At 31.3% G+C, this 18036-nt stretch overlaps 1 protein-coding gene across 2 annotated transcripts in view; it reads left to right on the forward strand.

Annotated features, from left to right (window-relative positions):
* The window catches only part of Taf6 (TBP-associated factor 6), a 53459-nt gene that overhangs the window by 18881 nt on the left and 16542 nt on the right, over positions 1 to 18036 (forward strand). For both annotated transcript variants that reach the window (XM_075379881.1, XM_075379882.1), the window contains exons 6-9: positions 4976 to 5155; positions 8020 to 8254; positions 13799 to 13947; positions 16708 to 16900. In XM_075379881.1, coding sequence (XP_075235996.1) covers positions 4976 to 5155; positions 8020 to 8254; positions 13799 to 13947; positions 16708 to 16900 — 757 coding nt within the window. The remainder of the gene's footprint in view (positions 1 to 4975; positions 5156 to 8019; positions 8255 to 13798; positions 13948 to 16707; positions 16901 to 18036) is intronic.

Here is an 18036-nt window from a genome sequence, read left to right on the forward strand (position 1 = left end):
AAAATGCGAAGTGCTCACTGCCTCATTGTGCAGAGGCAACCCCGACTTGTTCAGGGGCCCCGTAAGCGCTCAGCCGTGGGTCTATCTGGTACCCTCTGACATCTCACTTTCCTGGCAGGACTGTTCATAAATATTTAGCTTATTCATCACCTTCTTAACATAGTTCTCAACCATTTTCCATTCTTTAACTCCTTTTAGCATTATGCTTTGTGTGTCCTCTGGATGGAACATGTCTTCCAATCCTAACATATTTAATATCTCCCTGCGTTCTTCATTAAAGTGCAAGCAAGAGAAATGCACGAGAGCAGGAGTCTCTTCATCATTGCAGTCAAGGCAGCGATCTGTGTGGTCCAGGCCGTATTTATACAGATACGCCGTGAAACTGCCATGACCCGCCAGGAACTGTGTTAAGCTGTGTCTCAGGGAGCCATGGCTCCTCCCATACCAACTCCCAATGTTGCTTATAAGACGATGGGTTCTTCCGAACTTTAGTGGCTCGGTTTCATTGTCCCTGCCAAATCTCCATTAATTCTTCTGTTACCTGGTATATTATGCGCTTTTTGTCTCTTAATCCCAGGGGCCTCTACTCAAAAGCCCAAAGCTCTGCCCTGTACAGCATTGTAACATACATCACTCTCAATAGTCTTCGATGTATAGTCCACCAGTATTAGGTGGAAAGCCGTATTATATATTTTATAATACATAAGAAGTAAAGTTTATAAAGCCACGTCATGGCTTTATAAAACTTTTAGAAAAATTCAACAGTAAGCATGTCAGAGCATGTCCGAATCGAGAAACTCTCTCAGTTCTCATCAAATACATTCGATGGCCTGGATACTGTCTCCTGGCCACTATTCTGTTGCTGGATTCTGGATTCACCATCCATTGAAGTCGAAGGTTATACCATCACATTGTGTCACCGCATTTCAAGTTAGTAATGCAGTACTAGATATTTAAAGACTCCCATAATATCATATAAATTTAGTTCTCAACTTTTTTTCTCAGAAATAACAAAAAATCAGTATGGATATTTAATATTACTTTTGTTGTTGCATTAAAATGTAAGACATAATCAAACTGGACTTGCTAAAGAAACCAGCATCTAAATTCAAATGTCACTCATATTACGAATAATAAAAATTTTTCCCCAGTGATGGTTTAATTAATGAATAGTTAACGTTTAGTTTTATGCAAGTATGTATAGCTAATTCAGCCACTTCTTGCATCCTGCTTTCTATTTTTCACAATCTTGTCGGCCCCATTCCTCAGGTGTATCTCATCCACAGTCAAATGTGGATCAAAGGGAACATCCTTGTCAGACTCCCTTTCTTATTACAGCTTCTTTCTTATGTTCTTCAATTATTACTGTTGCTGTTTGGTTCCTGTAAATGTTAGTAATTGTTCTGCTTGTACTTAAAACCCTAATTTTTTTTAAATGCTGAACATTTTATTCCAGTCTGCTTTATTGAATGCCTTTTTTAGGTCTATAAATACCAAGTATGTTGGTATGTTTTTCTTTAATCTTCCTTTTACTATTAATCTGAGCGCTAAAATTGATTCCCTTGTCCCTATACTTTTCCTGAAAGCAAATTGGTCTTCTTCTAACACTTCTTCAACTCTCCTCACAATTCTTCTGTACAGAATTCTAGTTAGTATTTTTGATGCATGGCTAGTTAAGCTAATTGTTCTGTATTCTTCACATTTATCTGCTCCTGATTTCTTTAGTATCATGACTATAACACTCTTTTTGATGTCTGACAGAACTTCCCCTTTTTCATAAATATTACACACCAGTTTGTATAATCTATCAATCACTTCCTCACCTGCACTGCACAGTAATTCTACAGGTATTCCGTCTATTCCAGGAGCCTTTCTGTCATTCAAATCTTTTAATGCTCTCTTAAATTCAGATTCAGTATTGTTTCTCCCTTTTCGACTTCCTCTTCTTCCTCTATTACACCATTTTTAATTCATTTCCTCCATATAACTCTTCAATATATTCCACCCACCTATCAACTTTGCCTTTCGTATTATATATATCGGTGTACCATTTTTGTTTAACACATTATTCGATTTTAATGTATGTACCCCATAATTTTCCTTAACTTTCCTGTATGGTCCTTCTATTTTACCAATGTTAATTTCTCTTTCCACTTCTGAAAACTTTTCTTTAATCCACTCTTCTTTCGCTAGTTTGCACTTCCTGTTTATTATATTTCTTAATTATCGATTTTTCCTTTTACTTTCTTCATCACTAGCATTCTTATATTTTCTACGTTCATCCATCAGCTGCAATATATCATCTGAAATCCAAGGTTTTCTACCAGTTCTCTTTGTTCCGCCTAAATACACTTCTGCTGATTTAAGAATTTCCTTTTTAACATTCTCCCATTCTTCTTCTACATTTTCTACCTTTTACAATCTTTTTTACTCAGATCTCTTGCAATGTGTTCCCCAAAAATCTTCTTTACCGCCTCTTCTTCAAGCTTCTCTAAATTCCACCAATTCATCTGACACCTTTTCTTCAGGTTTTTAAACTCCAATCCACCTTTCATTAAACTAAATTATGGTCGCTATCAATGTCTGTTCCAGGGTAAGTTTTGCAGTCGATGAGCTGATTTCTAAATCTTTGCTTAACCATGATATAATCTAATCTGATACCTTGCTGTATCACATGGCTTTTTCCCTGTTTATATACTTCTATTATGGTTTTTAAACTGGGTGTTGGCAATTACAAAATTATACTTTGTGCAAAACCCTATAAGTCGGTCCCTTCTTTCATTCCTTTTGCCCAGCTCATATTCACCCACTATATTTCCTTCCTTACCTTTTCCAGTGCTTGCATTCCAATCTCCAACTATTATTAAATTTTCATTTCCTTTTATGTGTTTGCTTCGTCAATTTCTTCGTACACACACTCCTACCTTATTATCATCATGGGCGCTTGTAGGCATATAGGCGTTAACAATCGTTGTTGGTTAGTTTTTGATTTTATCCTTATTACAATGATTCTATTGGTATGCATTTTGAAATACTCCTACTCGCTTCCCTATCTTCTTGTTCATTACGAAACTTACTCCTGCCTGCCCATTGTTTGAAGCTGAGTTAATTATTCTAAAATCACCTGACCAAAAGTTGTTTTCCTCTTCTCATTGAACCTCGCTAATTCCTACTATATCTACATTTATCGTATCCATTTCCCTCTTTAAATTTTCTAACCTACCAACCTTTTCTAGACTTCTAACATTCCACGCTCTGACTCATAGAATGTTATTTTTTTACCTTCTGGTGACCCCTTTCTTAGTATTCCCCACCCGGAGATCCGAACAGGGAACTAGTTTACCTCCAGAATATTTTACCTAGGAAGGTGCCTCCATCGTTGCTATATAAAAATGCATAGAACTACATTTTCTTTGAAAAAAAGCAGCTGTAGTTTTCCATTGCTTTCAGCTGCGCAGTACTCAGAGGATTGAGTGATGTTGATGTGGTCGTTTAAGTCTCCTGACTTATACACCCTTAACAACTACTGAAAGCTGCTGCCCTCTTTCAGAAATCATTCCTTAGTCTGGCTCTCAACAGATACCTCCAATATGGTTGCACCTTCGGTCCAGCTATTCTATATCACTGAGCACTCAAGCTCCCTCACCAATGGACTTCATAGAGGGAGACTTATTTATATTAAATACTTAAAATAGGAGATCTAAAAGTATTTTTCCCAACTTCAGTACTTTTTTAATTATTTTTTTTACAGGTATATTTATGTTTTGAAAATATGCATATTTATAATACTTCTTTTCAATGTAGTCACCCTCTCAGTTAAATACACTTATGTAGGTGCAAAGTCCATTGATCAAAGTTGGTAAAGTAGAACTTGATGCAGCCATTTTCTTACTTCATGCTTTTTATTATCACCTGATAAGATTGTTTGCAAACTGGCTTAGTGAACCATCCCACTGGGCTGATCTAGTGGTTAATTTATCATCGCAAATCAGTTGTTTAACAGCTGATTTTCAAAGTCGAAGGTTTTGAGGTTCAAATCCTAGTATAGACTAGTTGCTTTTATACAGATTTGAATACAATATAGCGGATACCAATGTACTTTGATGGTCGGGGTTCAATTAACTATAGGTCTCAGGAATGGTCAGCCTGAGTCTGTACAAGACTACACCTCATTTACATGTCATCCTCATCTCATTGTGCTAGTAGGAGGATGGCTTATTGTTGACTAGTTGAACAGATGCAATGTACATGTTAGGAAAAAAGAAGACAAAATTATTGGATTTTATTTCAGAAGTACTCAATATTTCATTTCTAGTTATTATTCACTCCAAGAATTTTCTTCTTTTAAATTAGAAAAGATTAAGTTAGTGAAAGACATTCTCTTATTTATTTTTTTGTACTTCTATGTCAGCTTTTAAGTGAATTAGTTGTTGCATACTTTTCTGCATCCTAAACAGTCTTGAATAATATTTCATATCGTATCATGTGAATGATTTAATTTCATTTATAAATCATTGAAATGAATGTATGGTATTCATTAAATGAATACCATACAGATAGATGTTCTTAAATTGTTGGGACAAAAACTACTGGCGTAAAGGATCATTTGCCAAGCACATTTATTTGACAATTTCAAAATTGAAGACAGTAATGTTGCACGTGCTGCACATTCGTCACAGTAAAGCCAAAAACTATATCAAGTTCAGAATGAATTTCAATTAATTTTTTCGTTTCCCCAAAAAAAGCTGAATAATCAATTAAACTCTTCTTACTATTATAAAACTACTTTCAGTAGAAGAAAGGAGATCTGTCACACTATCTAGCAAACAGCTAAGCTTAGTGGAGTCTAACAGTTGCTTCACTATTTTTAGTATATCATCAGTAATTGAATGCGAAAACTTATTTTCTAAGTTAATAAAACATTATATCATTTAATGTGATATATTTAATTTAATTTTCATATTTATTTTATTAGGAAGCATTACAAAGTCTGGCTTCAGATCCTGGTTTACACGAGATGTTACCACGTATGTGTACTTTTATAGCAGAAGGTGTTAAAGTAAATGTTGTTCAGAATAATTTAGCACTACTTATTTATCTTATGAGAATGGTTAAAGCGTTATTAGATAACCAGTCTCTTTACCTTGAAAAATATGTAAGTATATTCTTTGTTGACTAAAAGTAATTTTTTAATTAGTAATTAAAATTACAGTTTAATTACATTTGGTGCAATAGCTAGGAGAATTTTTTAAATAGAGTGAATGAAGTGAATGTTGATTGATATATTATTTTAGTTAGTAATAATTTTATTACCACATCTGAATGTTTAACTCGTATATGTCACATTTGATAATAGTGTGTCCCAAACATAATTTCATTTTGTTTCCTACATAATTTATAAAGTTACATCATTGCCCTTGTAATAGATATAAATGTACAGTAGATGTTTATTTTTTTAATTTTTACTCGCATTTAAGATTAAAATTTTTGAGCAGAGTAACTTTGTATTTACAAAATTACACTTTGTATATACAAAATTGACTTATTAATTTAAGTTATGAAAATGGTAAATTCTCAACGAAAAAACTGAAGGTCAGCCTCATTTGTTTATTACCCCATTGTAATTGTCAACTTATTATTTGAGCTGTTGGAAAGATTGCTACTGTGTCCCAAGCGGTGACTGCGTAAAATTTTGATTGCCATACAGTCATTTCTCAAGTAAGAAAGGACATCAACCGTACCTTGTGTAATGTTTGGGATGTCCTCTAATGGTAGAGTTTTTGTGTAGCATCCAAAAGTGGGATGATGAGATAGAAAATAAATAATGTAACAACTTCTTCCATCGCTAAATAAGGGTTGACTTTTTTTCTCAAAAAAACAGTGCCTAAAGGATGAGATAGCTGTTGAAGATAAAATAATACAATTCAACTTTAAATGCAGATATATTTTAAGTAGTATTTAAATGTACAATATTCTATAATAATACCTAAAGGAATTGTTAATACTTAAAACATTAATAATAATACTAATAAAATTTATTAGTATTAGTTATTTATTAATTTTATAAGTATTAATAATAATACTTATCAAATTAATTGTTTTGTAAAAATTAATAATATTCAAAAATTAGTAATTTTTTTCTTTTGAAGTAAACGTACTGCAAGAAAAAATTAATAAGTAAATTCATAATTTGTCCCAAACATCCTCCATAGACCTCTGTGGCAGAGTGGTAGTGTCTTCATTTTTCATTTGGAAAGTTCTGGATTCAAATCCCATTTTCGTCATATATTTCCATCAACCTCTGTGATTGATTACATCTTTCATCTGGAAGATTCCGGGTTTAAACCCAAACAATCATAGTCATGACTTTTTTCATGATACAAATTTCCACATTTCATTCCTGTCAGTAAGTTGATATCAGGAAGGACATTGGCTGTCAAATTCCACCAGTATCGTCTTCCTAACTCCAGAAAAAAATGAATAATGAAGTAAAATGGATTAAAAAATATTTGTACATAATGTATATGTTTACATAACTAATCAATTCCTATAAATATTTATCTTCTTGTTTTATTATTTTGGTATTAACTGCTGTTAGAAATTATTTTTTTTAGATTTAAGAAAAATAATTAATTTGCGTGATCACTATATTATTTACTTAATTTTCCTTTTTCTGTTTAAATTTATACTTCTTTTAATCTTTATTGCCAATAAAAATCAAAAATGTTAAACCACAGGTAAATATGAAAAATAGTGAAAGAGTAACTTATGCTAATTTGGGTGAAAATAATATTTTTAAAATTCCTCACCATGTAAAAAAGTACCTATAACAAGATCTTCTGTGATTGTTTCTAAACTCTCTAGATACGAATATTTCAAAATAAGAGAAAAGATAGAATATATCTTTCTTCTGCATAATTTATAATCTTCATGATTATGTTGAACAATATTTTAACAAATAATTAATTAATAATGAATTCTCTTCAGCCATAAACAGGAAAGTAAGTATTGTGTAACAATTTTAGACTTAATTTAAGGGAAAAATTGACAAATTTCTTAAATATTAAATCAAAATTTTTATGAAAAATAAAATGTAAAACCTGTTAGGTAAATGAACAGTATATATATCTTCCTTATTTTTGTACTGAATTTAAGAAATGAAGTTGGATAATGAAATTAAATTAATAATCACGAAAATTGAATTATATTACAAAACAGAATTGTAAATTTTAATCGTGGTAGATTTAAATAGTATATCAAAAATAATGTTCTACAAGATATACATTATTTAATATACTTGATTTTTCATCTTTACGAATTTCAAGGAGATATTTCTACAATTTTTTTGTTTTTTAAATTTGTTTAATTTATAATATATATAAAGTTAATATTCAATTTGTTGATGTTTATAAAATAGTATCTTCAAAGAGCACCTTCGAGAAAGTAAATCAACAGTTTATGACCCTCTAAACATTGGCTTCCATTTTGAAATGGAAAGTTTTATGATAAAATAAAATTTACGATCATCATATCATTCACTTGTCATTCTGTCTAAAACAAGAAATCTTACTGCAAAATTTGTAAAAAATTAACATGTTTGGTCAAACTGAAACAAACAATAGATAAAGTTAAAACATCTGCAGCTAAAGCAGCACCTTCAGTTGGTACATACATTTATAAATAAATATTGTTTAATATTTTCAAATAAAATCTTTAAATAATAGTAATTAAATTATTTTATCAAATTATAAACATTTGGGGTAAGCCATATAGTCAATTATCTGAAAATAAACATATAGATTGAAGTTTTTGGTTGAAGATATTTTTAGTACATTAAGATTCATCAAATCTGCAATTATTACTTTCTTATCACATTTACTTCATAGGCTTACCTATGTAGGCTCACCTTCGTAGGCTTACAAAACAAAAAAAATATTCCTCTAAAAATCCTTAGCTGTAAATTTTGTGTTTTTTATTCTGATTCTAATATATATAAATATTGTATTTAAATTGTTTTAGTTACATGAAATAATACCTTCTGTTGCGACGTGTATTGTCAGTAAACAGTTATGTATGAGACCAGAACTGGATAATCACTGGGCTTTACGTGATTTTGCTTCGCGTTTAATGGCACAGATTTGTAAAAATTTCAACACATCCACTAATAATATACAAACAAGAGTTACTAGAATGTTTTCAGTTGCTTTAAATAACGATAAAGCACCGTTGTCATCATTATATGGTGCTATTGAAGGTAAATATACAAAATGAAAAACTTTTCCTTTTGTTAATATTTAGAATTTTCTGTTTAAAATAAATTAAAAATTGCAGTTTCTAAATAATGTTTTATTGTATCCTTTGCATTTTAACGGTTCCCCAAACTCCTGGAATAGCTCATGAATCTGCACCCTAGAAATTTAAAGGAGTAAAATAGTACTATAAAAGGGTGATGGTCAAAGCTCTAATGATGAACTAGTTCTCTTAAATCACTGGAGTTAAACCGTGCCAAGTGTAGTTTCATTAGATGTTCAAGGCAACTGTGTTAGCTTCAGTGAGTGATGGCAGATGATTATTGATGTCCTGATTCATGTGTTTTTGTTATTTGTTTTGAGTTTGTTACAGTTTTTCTGATAAGTTCAATTATTGCTCACAAACATTCACTAACTTTTATTCTTTGTGTCCAGCTTCACTGAACCGCTTGCCCTTTTAAGTTTATGTGTATGCACATTGTTTTAACTTCATTTACTGTTTTGTAAAAAATATTACATCATTTTGATCGATACTAATTCAGTACTTTTATTTTTTAACCCGTATAGAGTAAAGTCTGTGTACACTAGACACTACATTGTTTGCAACTCTGAAGCTTAACTATATTTCAAATTGCAGATATAATTCTCTTATAGAAATTGGGTATAAATTTGTTCTTTAATGTGGTAATCCCACATCACAGATTGTCTTTGAGATTCAAAGTATTAATTTTTTAAGCAATTGCTGAGTTTTTTTATTTGTAGAAAGGAATATAAGGATGTTTTTTGTTTACAATTTTGTAGTTTAAATGTACTTCCTAAACTTTTCAGTGGTAATGTTCATTTCATTAGAGTTTTGTGTGTAGTTTTTTCACTCATATATTTCACATTTTTGTATTAATTTGTATTGTAATTCTTTTGTACGTAAAAAGTCAGCAATGATTCTAAACTAAAGTTTTTACACATGCATTGTAATTATTCAACAGTATTATTACATGTATTATAGTGATTTCAAAGTGAACCACAACCATTTGAATTCACAGCAGTATTGTTACTTATTACCAATTTTTGAATGAACATTTTTTTATTTCGGATTTTGAAGGAGAATTAGATGATGAAAACAGGGATATGAATTTTGAAGCAGATGTGAGTCATTTGAAGAGGAAAAACACTGATATTACACTACTAAGACCTTCATCATCATTCGGACAAATCACATAACTTTTCTAGTCATTATCAACTGTGTATATTATATATATATAACTTTCTGAAAATTCAAATAATTCATCAGCATACTGACCACTGCTAATTAAACTAAAAAAACAATAATTTAACACCAAACACAGGCACAGAAAAAACTAAATAACTAATACCAATAGTCGATTTTCACAGGATCCCATATCATCAATCGGTACATAATTCTACAATTAATTATAATTCCATCATTTCGGTACAGCAGTGAAGTTATGACGTTACAAATTTTGTGGCTGTTAAGTTTTATGTTTTCTAACTATTTAAGTTTTTAATCTCATTTTTGTCTTATTATTTGTTAATATAATTGTAGAATTATGTACTGACTGTTGCCTTTGTTATTTAGTTTTTCTCTTTGGTGGTTAAATTGTTGTTTTTTGATATATATGTATATTATTATTATTATCATCATCACAATTACCACCATCACCAATCAGCCATCTTTTACAATCACTTTAGTTAGTCTGTTATCAAAGTCTCTTTGATGGGACTGTTTGGGCCTTGCAGTCATCCCAGTACTTTTTCATACGTTTCAATCTTTGTGCCCTTTCTAGTGTTGAAAATGTTTGTTTTGTGAGTTTTTTCTTGCGAGTGTGAAGCAAGTGTTTTTGTTCTTGATTTTCTTGTTTAATTTTAACTTATCTGTGGTGTCTACTGGTGTAAGGCCAATGTCCTTCAGATCCTCTCTTATTTCTCTGATCCATCTGCATTCTGATTTGGTGTTTTTTGAGTCGAGATTGTACGTACTGTACTAGCCGTTTCAAAAGTCTTTAATCTTGCATCCTCATGATATGTCTAAAGAATCCTAGTCTTCTCTTATTCATGGTATCAGTGATGGGTTCTAACTCCTTGTACTTGACTATGTGGGCACAATCCACATGCAGGTTCTTCCAATTTTTCTTTTGATTTGCTGGAGTCTTGTCTTTGATTGTTTGTTCAGGTGGAAGAATTTTTCTGTTGCATAAGTGGCTTCTGGTTTTATAACTTTGTTGTAGTGCCTTATTTTGCATTTATTGATATGCATTTTTTTTTGTAAGTCTACCACATTAATTTTTGAGCTTTAGCTAGTTTGTTCCTTCTATTTGTATTGACGTTTTTTTTATTTAGTTGTTTGTTACTATTTCTCCAAGGTATTTAAATTGGGTTACTATTTTGATTTTATTACTGTTTATGTTTACTTCTTTTAATCGTGTTGGTTTTTTGAGGCATAATTTCTGTCTTTTCGAATGAAATTTTGAGGCCAATCTTTTATTTGCAATGTTTTGAAGTTCTAATATCTGTGATTTAGCTTCGTCTATGTAGTTTGCTAGTAGTGCAAAGTCATCAGTGAAACAAAGAGAGTTTGTTTTGGTTTTTTGGGATATTTTTACTTTCAAGGGGCATTTTTTAGCCATTCCCTTATTACCATATCTAGATTGCAGTTGAATAATAGCAATGAAAGCCCATTGCCTTGGCGCAGTTCTGTTTTTATCTCAGAAGGTTCAGAGTTTGCCTCTGAATTTTACCTTTGACTTTGTTTGTGAGGATCAGTTTTATCTTGTTTACTAATTTGATATGTAGTCTGAGGTATCTTAGAATTTTTAGTCTGGATTCTCTGTGGATACAGTCATAAGCTTTCTTGAAATCTACAAATGTTATCACCACGTCTGTTTCGTTTCCTGTTGTAAACTATTATTAGCTTGAAAACTCATGATCTGGTCTGGTCAGCTTCTCCAGGGTCTGAAACCTCCCTGGCATTCTCTTTGCTCTTTCTTAAGTTGTGGACCAATCCCATTGAGGATGATTCCTGAAAGAATTCTGTTTGTTGTGTCTAGGAATGAAGATTCCCCTGTAATTCTTAGGGTCTGTTTTGTGTACCAGATAGATGAGGGTTGTCGTCCAGTTTTTTGGTAGTTCTTTGATCTAGATGTTGACAAGCTGTTAATGAAGGGCAATTCTTGCTGATCTTTTTGCATATTTCCAGATCTCTACAAAAGTCTAATTTTCTCCTGCTGCTTTTTAATTCTTCATCTCACCAAATGGTTGGTAGATTTCCTTTATTGTGGGAGGGTTGATCTTTGATGGTATTAGTTAAGGAATTCTGTTGGTTCTTCACAATTTATGAGTTTGTTGAAATATTTAGCTGGGATTTCCCAGTCTTTATTGTTATGGGCCAGTTTACCATTTTCATTCTTTATTAATAGAGTTGGAAGTTTGTATTTATGGAGCTGATTTTTTGAAGATTTTGTAATAGTCTCTCAACTGTGTTTTAGTGACTTCTTCTGTTACTTCAATGTGCCTTTATGGTGTTGTCTTAAAGAAACCAACCAACTCCTAGGGTTTGGGTGGTTTGTTTCTTTGATTTTGGAGTAATGTTTCTGATTTTTGGGATTGGTGAAATAGCCATACTTGATGTCTTTTTTCCACTGTTTTGCCACATTCCCTCTTCCACCAATGATGTTTTTACGGGATTTTATTGGGGCTAATTCTTCAAGTTTATCCATGATTGTTATTTTTTTGTTTGCTTTTTGGGAATTTTCATTATTGATTAGTTTGGTAGGGTCCAAACTAACTGTCGAAGTTTTAGGGCTTGGTTTTGTTGCTCTTTCTTTGGGGAGTAAATTTAATTTTAATGTTGACTACATTGTGATCCGAGTCTGTGTCTACTTCTTGGAGGACTTTTACATAGTAGATCTCTTGGTGGTAGTGTTTGTCCACGAAGACATGATCTAGTTGCCATTCTCCTTTAGTGTAGTTCATAATACAAATGCTTGATTTACTGAAATGTATAATACTTATTTTATAATAAACTATATTTTCTTAACTTCCAGGTGATATGTCATCTTATTCTTAAATTATGTCTAGTAATGATTTTTAGTAAATAATAAAAATAAATACGCCAGGATAAGTATGTTTTAGAGATCGTTTATTTAATTTGTACTGTGTAACATTACCCAATGATTTAGTTGTATGCGTCCTGATATAGTTTACTTCTATTAATTTAATAACTTATAATTGTTATTTCATGACTGTTCACAACCATGGTGTTCAGACTCAGTGCATGTTATTAAAATTTTATTTAAGAAGGACTTTAAACTTTAAAGGTCTTACTATCAGTTCACACTCGGCTCTTGATGATTCAGTGGCTCCATACACACTACCTAAGCCGGCTCCGCATTATATTCGGGCAGTCTTCTTCCAGCCTTCTATCAATCTTCATGTACTCAACATACAAACTTATATAATATAATATATATTCTTTAACACTGTATCATTTATGGAATCATTAAATGAATTTATTTACACTTATACGTAGTCTTGTGTTATTCATTCAAATATTAAAGAATCATATCTGATTATGAAGTTATAAATGCCTATATTTATTTATTATTTGAATCGGCGGTAAATACTTGGAGTAATTACCCTAACCAAGGGTACTACTATACCAAGGCGGATATTATCTCAACACGTGGTAGTCCAGTTATATTAGAAAGAATGTATTAAAAGATTAAAACTAAATTCAGTCAGCTTTATTTAAGCTTAAATGTAGAAATTTAGTGTTGTAGTAGTTTTCTTGTTTATTGATTCAGTGTGAATCAACAGTTAGCCTTAAGCAAAATGTTGTTTAAACTAGTGTTATATTCTGATTAATAACTGTTAACGATATGTATCTTTCTTGGAACTATTAAATTGATGACAGTAGTTTCAGGTACTAAGTGATAAATTACTTTTATATTTTTATAATGTATCGGATAAATTTTTATTTATAATTTTATCTTTAAATAATTATATAGAAATACATTTTATTTTTGATTGTCAGTTTTTGAGACCTTCAGACTTAAAAACTTTAATATATAGTTTTTAATATATAAGTTATTTAATGTTTTTCTGATAAAATTATCAGTCCATACAATAATAGTAAATTAATGTTACTAATTTTCATAAAATTCCATTTGTTACAGTTTAATTGTAATCTTTGTTTTGGCTCCAAAACACTTTGCTCTGCTACATAGTTGTCTACTTTAAGTTTAAATTTGCATATTCCATTTTTGAAAATATAATGCATTCCATTAGGCTGCTGTTCCATATAATACATCATAATTTCAATAATACTTTTATCTTTGTATATATAATTAATTTCTCTTTCAAGTTGTGTATCATTCTATTCTTTAATAATTTCATTTTCTATAGCCCTTTATTACATACTTTAACATATCTTTACGATCTAGTTCCCTACCAGTTTTACAAATTAATACGTACAGGCTTTTTTACTTGTAATTATACGTATGATTTGTTTTAGTGTACTTGTTTTGTGCTTACAGGATTATCTGAACTGGGATCTGAAGTTATTAAGGTTTTTATATTACCCAAAGTACAAAATGTATCAGAACGAATTGAATCAACACAAGATGGTCAGAATCTAAATAATACTGATAAAATTGCTGCTGGCCATATAAAGCATCTCCTACTGGTATGTATGTGTATTTTTACCCTCTTTGTCAAATTCATATATTAGTAACATGTAAGGCCATTGCTTGATAATCATTTTTTTAAATGTGTTTTGAAATAGCCAGTCATACAAGTCAAAGGTATAACACACTTCTTTTTTTTTTACATCAGGATGTAAGTATATATTAAGAAGTAGAAGGTTCAGCTTTACACGACGTCTCAGCCCCAATTGTGATTTTATATACCTAACAGATACAGAATGTCGCCAATTAGATATACATAGAGCTTTGTTAACTAAAAACAAGAAAAATAACTACCCAAATGGACCATCTTGAAGTCCCTTCATGTCTAGGAGTCATCAAGAATGAAAGTTGCACATTGCTGTTCAATGGTTTTGTGTTTCTAGCTCGTATGAAGTCCAGTTGATAAAATGAGAACAGTTGAAAAAAGTAAAAAATTTATTAATGGTTTCAGATACTTACATATTTACTTTATTTTTCTACATAATCACCATTTCGTAACAAACACTTTTGATAGGGTGAAACAAGCTTCTTTAAACCCACTGCATAATATTCTGCTATCTGGGATTGTAGCCACTTAGATTTTATTGTATTGTAGCCACACAGAGATTTTCAACTCTTCACTTTCCTTGAATCATTGAGATGCAAGCCAGTTTTAGGAAGAAATGGTTGTTACTGGACACAGGATCAAAATCTCCCATCTGAATTTTTGAATTGTTTCTGTTGTGCATGCAGTCGAGTGTGGAGGTGCATTATTGTGAAGAAGAACAATTCTTGATTATAGCATTCCCCATTGTCAGTTTTGAATGGCGCAGTGCAGTTTAGAAAGTTGTTTCACAATGCACTTGTGATGTGTTCCAGGTTCTATGAAATCAATCAAAAGCACACCCTTTTGATCCCAGAATACACTTGCCCTGACTTTCCTTTCAGACCAAGCTTTTTTGAATTTTTTCGGTATAGGAAAACCAAATTGACACACCGCATGGATTTTGTTTCATTTCAGCATTAATATATGAAATCCACGTTTCATCACCAGTAATGATATGGGAAAAAAATTTGTCTCCCTCGTGATTAAAAAGGTAAAAAAAAGTACATGTAGATGTGATTCTGTGATCTGATCTTTGTGAGCCTTGTCAATATTTTCAACACTCATCATGCACAGACTGTCAGTCACGATTCTCAGCAATGTTGTTTTTTAAACTAAGATTGCTAATCATAAAGCGACAATCACATGTTCAACAGATTTAATTTCAGACACTAGACCTGTGACTTTTTTGTTTGCCGTAAACATTTGAACAGCCTTCCCTAAACTTATGACATTCTTACCTCACTTTTACTACACTCATTGCAGTAGGCCCATTTATTTCAGTCATATGACTGTGAATTTCAGCAGCATTTTGTCCATTTGAGTTAAGAAATCTAATCGCAGATCAAACTTCACAACCGGTGGGATTTGTTATTACTGCACTCATTTTAACACACTGTCTCAAAAAGCAAACAACAATGAACTGATAGCAATGTGGCAGTTACATGCCCAAGAGATCACTAAAGCTACTGCACATGTGCGAACCAATCATTGTTGCCAACCCCTAACTCGTCAACCCTTAACTTTTGAACTGCAGCTCATATATAAGCTGTAACAAATTTCTTTACTACCAAATGTTTAAAGCTATTAGAGAATAGGTTTAAACTTCCATAGAAAACCCCTTGATCACCTCTAAAATTGTGCATACATGAAAGTATGCAGCTGAACTATAAATTGGAAGTTAAAAGTATAAATTTTACAAAAAATTTCTGTTTTTACCCATTTAAATATTAGATTTTCCTTAACACAAAAAATAGAATTAAATTGTATTTCATATAATATTATTTTGAAAGGTATTGTATATAATAAAAATTGTATATTATATTTGTTTTCATTAAAAGAAAAATTATGAAACAACTGAAAATAATTTTTGAGTTTACTAGTACTAATTTTAATCAACATAATTTATTTGTAACAGACTGTGCTTTAAACATTTACATCTCATTTTAGTAAATTATTATATTTTCCTAACCATAATCTTTATGTAACCAGTATTATTGTAATCTTATTAGAACAGTTAGTGTGAATTATATAAACAACAGTAATAAAAAAAGAAATATATATATATAATATATACACTCACACCTTTAAAAGTATTTGCTATTTCAGTCTTTGATGTTAATAAATATAAAAAATATCATCAGTGGTTGTCATAATCTCTTATTAAGATTGTACAGTATTGAAGAATGTTGTTAAAAATTTCAGCTAGGTAGCATTTCATTGAATAGAAGAAATGAGATGTGATTTACATATACATTAAATTGAAAATTACACTCATAAAACCACAGCTTAGCTGTATTTTGTGGACAAAAATACAATTTTTATATTACACTGTAATAATCATTTATTTTATTTTATTTACCTCACCGTAACAATTGATTCGAAAGGAGATTTGAATGGATTTTCTGACTGTTAATGTTTGAGGTATAAGATAGTGTTTTTTTGTTTGGTTTTTTTTTTTTAATAAAAAAGAAAAAGATGCAATCTTGAAACTTGCAGAAACAAGCAGAAATTTGTAATAATAATTTTTAATTTATGAAAAATTATACCTGAAAGGTTACTGAATGTACAACCTCCTGGTTGAAAGGTTGAGATAGATACTTTTCTGACATGGAAATGCAGAATGGTAATTGCTACATTATTGGATTGTTTAAAAAAAATGTTATTTTGATTTCAGAAAGTATTAACACCTTTATTAAAATCAACAAGATCTCCTCCTGATTATCTTGAAGATTATCGAAATGAATTTGGTTCATTTGGACATACACTGCATGCTTCTGTTATGAAAGCACGTACACAAACAACAGTCACCACAGCTGCTACTACCTGTAATACTACTTTAACTAGTCAACCAAATATTATACATTCAGGTAATCTTTTATCAACATTTTTTATGTATATGAAGTATTCTTGATTATAGAAAGGTGTGGATGCCCAGTTATCCATTACGAACTTCACTAGTTGCTATAATTCTTGATTAGGAATCCAAATGGGAAAATAGATTTTTTGTAGAAAATTGTTAGAATTATGAAAAGTAAAATAGGTGTATCTGTAAACTAAAAAATTATAAAAAATTCTCAATTTATTTTTAGAAGTTCAGTCATTAAAACCTAGTCAATCATAGAGTATACAAGTCAAGTCAGAGTATACAGTGTTTACAAGAAAATATAAGGTAAAAAATTTCCATCCAACTCTTAATACTAAACGATATAAAAATGATATATAATAGCAATCCAAGAATTTTAGGTATAACTATGGATGGAAACTCCTCTGGAAGAGACATGTGGAAACTGCTGGAAAAGATACTTCGCAGACTTAGTCTACTGAAAATGGTGAGCAGGAAATCATGGGGTGGTGACATAGAAAGTATGAGATAACTGTACATATAGTATATAAGACCCAAAGTCACTTATGGCTGCAAGGTATGGGGTAGTGTGCAGATATCCACTTGAAAAAACTAGAGACATTGCAAAATTTGCATGAGAGCTGGCCTTCAATGCCCCAAGACTACTTCCATCGAAGCAATGTAGATAGAAGTCAATATTGAGCCATTGACGTTGTTTAATAAAAGAAAAACCTGGACAAAATTCATGTACTCATACACTCACCCCGTGAGATAACTTTGACCTAATGGAAGGATATGTAGACAGTCCTTTTGCTTCTGCCTGGTTGCACTTATGAAGGAACTCGTTAGCCTGGATCTAGAGAATAATCCCCTGGTACATATTCCTCCATGGTTCTGGACCAGACCTAACACCAACACTGAGCTTCCAGACCAACTAACAAAGCAAGAAAACACTGCATTATTAAGATAGCTCTATAGAAATGATAAAATCAAAATTTAAAGATTTTCTTCACTTTTACACCAATGGCTCATTTAGGGTCAATAATTGCCTCAGGTTCCAGGTCTACATTCCAGACCTAAATATGCAATATCTGGTCCCTTTTTGTCTTCATCTAGTCTTGAAACTGAATTAATTGCTGTACTCGCGGTGCTGCAGATATG

This window comes from Lycorma delicatula, chromosome 12 (genome assembly GCF_047948215.1).
Source record: "Lycorma delicatula isolate Av1 chromosome 12, ASM4794821v1, whole genome shotgun sequence".
In the NCBI taxonomy this organism is placed as follows: Eukaryota; Metazoa; Arthropoda; class Insecta; order Hemiptera; family Fulgoridae; genus Lycorma; species Lycorma delicatula.